General features: G+C 42.0%; 1 protein-coding gene across 2 annotated transcripts in view; it reads right to left on the reverse strand.

Annotated features, from left to right (window-relative positions):
- Spata13 (spermatogenesis associated 13) overlaps nucleotides 1–6,338 on the reverse strand; it is a 351,797-nt gene extending 345,459 nt beyond the window's left edge. Inside the window, exon 1 of one of the 2 annotated variants that reach the window (XM_058580755.1) lies at nucleotides 5,924–6,338. In XM_058580755.1, coding sequence (XP_058436738.1) covers nucleotides 5,924–5,935 — 12 coding nt within the window. In that variant the 5' untranslated portion in view covers nucleotides 5,936–6,338. The remainder of the gene's footprint in view (nucleotides 1–5,923) is intronic. The other variant, XM_046447959.2, reaches the window with a different exon arrangement.
- Between the last annotated feature and the right edge of the window lie 580 nt (nucleotides 6,339–6,918).

Raw genomic sequence — 6,918 nt, forward strand, 5'->3', positions numbered from 1 at the left:
TGTAGATGGACACAACACAATGCCTTTATTTTTATGTGGTGTTGAGGATCAAACCCGGGTCCCGCCCTTACTAGGCGAGCGCTCTACCGCTGAACCACAATCCCAGCCCCTATTTTTTTAATTTATTTTTTTAGGCACCAGGGATTAAACCCAGGGGTGCTTAACTATTGAGCCACATCTGCAACACTTTTTCTTTTTTATTGTGAAACAGGGTCTCCCTTAGTTGCTTAGGGCCTCACTAAGTTGCTGAGACTGGCTTTGAGCTTGTGATCCTCCTGCCTCAGTCTCCCAAACTGCTGGGATTACAGGCATGCATCACCGTGCCCAGGTCAACATAGTCTTTATGCTTAAGCTGCCTATGTTTTCTGCCCTTAAACTGAATGCTCTTTTTTTTATTTGTTCTTTTTAGTTATACATGACAGTAGGATGTATTTTGACATATTATGCATACATGGAGTATAATATGCCATTCTTGTGGTTGTACATGATGCTGGTTGTGTATTCATGTATAACATAGGAAAGTCATTCTATTGTCTTTTCTATTATCCTCCCCTCCCTCCCCAAAATGAACATTCTCTTTGAGCAGTTGAGTATGTGTAGGTATGTGTGGGGCTATTCAATGATTTACTACTGTATTACCAATAATAAAGAAAGAGTAAAGATGGCTCTGTTCTCTGCTCCTTCAGTTCAACCCCTTCTTTTATTTCCGTCAGACCCTTGTAAATTTCCCCAGGAAGACAGAGACTTAGAATCCTACAACTAGGTTCACCCTGGTTTAAACACACTCAGAAGTAGGGTTTTTCTACCCACCCCCATTGGATAAGAGTGCGACTCTGAATTGAAAAGCAGGAAATGGCATTAGGGTGTGGCTCAGCATCTGAGTAGGGCCTGGGTTTAACCCCCAGTGCTGAAAAACAAACAAACAAACAACAACAACAACAAATATATATATATATATATATATATATATATATATATATATATATATATATATATATATATATATATATATATAAGAGGTAGGTATCTGCAAAAAAGCCCCAGAGACAAGGAAGATGGGGATCTCTTCTGCAGAGCCCACCATAAGCCATTGCTCCCAGGTGGCTTGGGCCTGTCTAGGAGCATGCATGTGACACGTCCTGTCATTTTACTTTCTTGCTCTCATGTCTATTTACATGAACCAGGTTATAAACTACTGTAGGAAAAGTCCATGACCTCTTGTCTCACGAGTGCATTTTAAGTGATTGACACATGCTTGTGGAGTGCTTGGGAAATTCCAAGCCACTTCGATGCCATTACCTTCTTCAGTGGCATCAGCAATGAGGGGTTATGTCGCTGTGCCAAAATCCAAGGAAGTCATCAACAGCCAGGACTAGCCCTTTTTCCTCACTCACTGTACATTTGAGTGTGGCTCTTCTGTTCTTTCATATCAGGTGAACATTTAATTAGTAGTGTCTACAGAAGCAGTGACTAAATGGATTGACCCACCTCCTGAAGCCGTGCCCAGGGATTTGCACAGCTGACTAGTTAAGCAAATGTTTGATTCAAAGAAGAAGGAGAAATATATGGTTCTGCTCTTCAGGGACTCACACCAACTTTCCAAACTGACTTTTCAACCTCTTCATACTGGCCCTGATCCCTGTACTAATTAAGTATGCACTGCTCTGAGAAACAGGCATTCTTTTTTGGCTGGTATCACAATAGCTTTTCCACACAAGTTTCTGAAATCACACATCAAGGAAAGCTCCTGGATTGTATCCAAAGAGCACATTTCAAAAGCTTTTGGTGTTCCTTGAAAAAGTCCCACCTAGTACATAGGAACAGCATTCTTCAACAGGGATATTCCAGAATGGTCTGGGGCCTCACACTTAGAGGTAAATTGGATGGTCATCAAGGGGGAAGGCCTTGGGGAAGTGCAATGAGGACAGAAATCACAACTCCAGAATTCAAGAGGCGAAGAAGGACACTTGAATTGAGGGACTATGATTCCTAAAACAATGCACAGAGCTTCAATTCAACTTTTGAAAAAGAACCAAGGATTGACTTACTAAAACTCTTTTTTTGCAAATGACAAGATATTAAAAGAACAAGAATAGACAACTACATATCATCTTTTCTGAAGGCAGAGTTTGAAGAAATGAAGGAAGTTAAGGAGACAAACACAAATATTTTGAGATTCTGGTGTCTGATGAATAGGGAAACATATGGTGGAAGACTCTGGAAACTTCTTTGTCCAACTCAAAGTCTAGTCTTGACTCCTATTTTTACAAAGCAGCCTCTGTGTTGTTCACCTAAGGGCAAGGCACTGGCCACAAGACTCGCAGGCCTCTCTCTAGATCCTGTTATTGTATGACCACATATTTTAATGATTTGAGTCTTTGCAACACATTCCAATTACAACAGTATTCATTATTCATTGCCTCAGAGAAAACCTTCAGATTTTTCTGGCTACCTTTCACAAGCAGTCTGAAACACTATGCCAACATATCTCATTAGAAATATGCACGGAAACTGCCATCTAAGTAGAATTGCCCTAGCTTATCTTCATGCCTAAGATGCTCATAAATTCTGTGCTTTGCTGTCTGTATGATTACATTATGGCTGTTTCGTTCTTATCAAGCTTATCATGCTGCACAGGCAGTAAATAGACTCACATCACTCCACAGCTCAAAAGTGGCAGAAAGACATGTCATACCTAGCTGGAAACAGGGGTCATCATTCAGCTCTATCTGCCCTTGTCAAAAACTTCCCAAGGTTTGAAACTAACTTGCAGAGGTGAGAGTGGAAATGAAGTATGAAGCAAGCAAATTACAAGAATTCACTTCTGGATAAAAGGAGATATCCAGTAGAATTTACTAATGTAAAAAAAAAAATGGCCACAATTTGCTCAACTATAGAATTAGTGAGAATAATAATGAGGGCTGTGGTTGTGACTCTGTGGTAGAGTGCTTGCCTAGTATGTATGAGGCATTGGGTTCGATCCTCAGCACCACATAAAAATGAATAAATAAAATAAAGGTATCATGTCCATCTGCAACTAAAGCAAAAAAAATTGAAAGATGAAAAGAAAAATGAGTCAGCAGGTTTTGTCTTCAGAGTGACAGGCAGGTATCACCTTCCTTATTCTTAAATTCATACACTAACCCCAGGTATCTCAGAATGTGACTGATTTGAACACAAGACCTTTGAAGAGGTAATTAAGATGAAATGAGGTCATTGGGGTGGGCTCTAATCCAATATGACTGATGTCCTCATAAAGAGATTAGCATACAGACAAAATAGAAGGACAATCATGTGAGGACAGGGACAGGCACCATCTTTAAGCCAAGGAGGGAGATCTCTGGAAGAAACAACCTTGCCAACATTTTGATCTTGGACTTCCAGTTTCCAGAACCGTGAGACAATCAACGCCAATTATTTAAGCCCCCTGGTCGGTGATACTTTGCCATAGCTGCTGCAACTAATAGGCTAAAATGTTTCTGCTGCCTTTCACTCTCCCCTCACTCCCATTTTTGAACATCGTTCCTTTATTTTTATTTTTTTTAAAGAGAGAGAATTTTTTTAATATTTATTTTTTAGTTTTCGGTGGACACAACATCTTTATTTATTTTTATATGGTGCTGCACGTGCCAGGCGAGCGCGCTACCGCTTGAGCCACATCCCCAGCCCAAACATTGTTCCTTTTTTGACAACTTTTCTTCACTCTTTCCTTCTGCTTTCTTTTGCTTTATGGAGCCCTTCTCCATCTCTTCCTTTCTTCTGCCCTATTTCTTTCTTTACTTGTCTTTCAAAAGAGTTTCCCTCATCCTCTTCCCATACAGAAGAGGAATCTTGGGAAAGTGAGAGGGAGGGAAGGCACCTTGCACCCAGCAGCACCCCCAGTCTGGGGAGAGACAGACCCAGTCTCCCAAAGCTCAAAAACCATTGCAACTTGTTTGCAATGGTATAAAACTAACCATCAAATGTACCCCTCTTTCTGGGACACTCTGATTAAGTCATTCACTATCTGAGTTTCTGCTTTCTCATACATTAAAAACGAATGGTAATATGAATTTTTGTATGGTTGTTGTGGAGTTCAACTATGATAATGCACTGAAAAACATTTTATAATCTAATCAGCATAGCTTCGGTTTTCTACCAGGGGCCATGCTGATGACATCTCCATACAAGAATGTATCATAGTGGATTATAACTGCTTCCTGGCCTTTCCTTCACTCTAAACTGTTTCTAATTAAACTTTCTATGTCTCTCTCACCACTTACCCCTCTTCTCTTGAGTCTGGCACCATCTATTATGTTTAAGAAATGAATTTATGAACACATAAGTAAGACATAGACAAAAATAGAAGCCGAGAAAAGAAATCAACCAGTAATTCTAGCTGCCTGGGGGCTGAGGCAGGAGGATCCCAATTTTAAGGCCAGCCTGGGCAATTTAGGGAGACCCTTCTCAAATTAAGATAAATAGGGCTGCAGAGGTACTGAGTAGTAGAGTGCTTTCCTAGCATACTGAAAGCCCTAGGTACCACCTCCAGAAAATTAAACAAACAAACTGCTATGGAACCTAACATATCAGTGTTAAGAGTGTAAGAACTGATAACAGCTGGACCTTATGAGCATGCCTATAATTCCAGAGGCTGAGGCAGGAGGATTCCAAATTCAAAGCCAGCCTCAGCAATTTAGCTGAGGCTAAGCAACTTAGTCAGACCCTGTCTCAAAATAAAAAATAAAAAAGGCTAGGGATGTAGCTCAATGCTTAAGCACCCCTGGGTTCAATCCCTGGTACCAAAAACAAACTAACAAACAAAAAACCTATCAGAATCTTTGGCAAACACTATTAAACTCTGGAAAAACTAATTAAAATAACAAAAGATACCTTTAATTATAGGAAGATAAAAAGAAAAAGTAAAAAAAAAGTAGTACTGTAGCTGTCAATCATTGCTCTGGAAAAGATAATTCAAATTCTTACCTTTTTTTTAATAGTGTATGGCTAAAACAATCTTTGAACTAGTAAGTCAACATTATCTGGCACTTTTACATGTAAGGAAGCTCCCAGTGAAATGAAATGAAATTGATTCTCTTCTATGTTTTGTGAAAGTAGCATCTAAAACATTGTAAGATGCAACAGTAAAACTGATTTTTTTTTTAAATGCAGGACTTGATAGCTGCTGGATGTGCTTTTCTCTTGCAAAGATTTTGTTAAGATATTTGAAAGACACTAAAGGTCAATTCGTTTTCATGGATACAACCTAGGTTCTTTATTATTTTTAAATAATTAATAATTAAGGAATGTTTGCTAGAAAAGTAAACAGAATAACTTTCTTTTTTAGTTTAGAAAGGATTGCCATCTTTTTCATGCCTCCGTGAGACCACAGTTCAAATATTTTCAAAAGCAGAGTATTATGTCATTAAGAAGGTGTTAGCCTATAAGCCTGACTGCCTAGCCACTGGACAAGTGGCTGCCAACAGAGTCTACAAGGAGGGGGAGAAGCGGCTAAGGAAACCTCAGACCGGTTGGCTTAACCTGGGCAGAGAAGCCTACAGAGTCGTCCGGGTCCCCAGAGCCCGAGCCGGCGCCCGCGCCCCCGCCGTCGCCCGGCAACCCGGGCACGCCGCGGCTCGGCCCCGCCCCCGCTGCCATGGCAACGCAACCGCGCCGCAGAGCTGGCTTTGTGTTCCGCCAGCCTGGCGCTGCTCCGCACTCTCGCCCCCTTGCACCTGCTGGGGCCGCGGCAACTTTTCAAACCTCCACTACACCGACTGCTCTGCCCTGGTAGCTTGTCCAAATCCTCTGAGCTTCAATTCCCTCCATCCTCGTTTCAGAAAAAAAGTGTTCTACAACACAGAATTTGGGCCACATGCTGTTTGGTTTGTCCCTCTTCCAAAAGTGCGGGAAGGGCGACAACACGCAAAGAAATACCACTTACCTTTCTCAGCATTCCTCCCACGTCAGCAGCGGGGTCCTAGGAAGGATCTAACAATCCCGCGCCGAGTTCAAAATGGGGAAAAAGTTACCGAACACCAGAGGCTCAGAAACTTCCCCCGGGGTGCGCGCCACCCCAGAGCCCCCCGATCCCTCCTCATTTGCACGACAAAGGCAGGGACCTTCTGGCCGCTCGGTCCCGAATCGTTTAATCCGTCTGACTGTCGCCTGGTTGGCCGGAGTTCAGATTGGCTTTGGAGGGCTGTGCAGATGCCACGTTTCACTGGAGGCAAACGGTTCCGCGGGAATCCTTCTCAGCCGCGAGCTCGGCTTCCAGGACCCGGGGCTGGACTATTTGTTGTTTTTTAAAGGACGCGCTGGACGGTGGGGGCGGCGGACTGGAGCCGGTGGCAGGCCGACTCACGTTGAATTTCTTGCAGGGTTTTTCTTAACTTCCTCCCAGCTCCTTACTGTTGAATATTCATTAGAAGGCGGGGTCGCTTCTCATCACTTTTGAATCCTTCAGGATTTAGGGAAAGGCGGGAAAGAATTGGAGAAGATATGGGTTGGAAGAAAATACTAAGAACAGAACAGGGAACGTACTAGTGGTAACACAAATAAGTAAATATAGGATTCAATTCTTCCTTCCGCTCCCAGGCAGAGAAGACTACACATACTTTCTCTCTCTCTCTCTCTTTCTCTCTCTCTCTCTCTCTCTCTCATCATTTCCTAATGTCTGAAATGAGCAAAGGAAATTTCAAGGAAGTTTTGATTAAACCGGTTGGTCCTAATTATGGCGTTAGACTTAAATTGGGGGACTAAAAAGAGGGGGAAGGGCTTCAATTCTGATTAAGTTTCTCAACAGGAAGTTGTTAAAATGCATATATATATACAGAGCTCACTAATTGCATTCCAATAAATTTCATCATAAGGAATTAATCTCCCTTTTAATGTGGTGCAGCCCTCCACCATTCTCAAATACTCCAGACTATCTGATGC

Source organism: Marmota monax, unplaced genomic scaffold, assembly GCF_021218885.2.
Source record: "Marmota monax isolate L192 unplaced genomic scaffold, Marmota_monax_Labrador192_F-V1.1 WCK01_AAM20220418_F8-fsc00043, whole genome shotgun sequence".
In the NCBI taxonomy this organism is placed as follows: Eukaryota; Metazoa; Chordata; class Mammalia; order Rodentia; family Sciuridae; genus Marmota; species Marmota monax.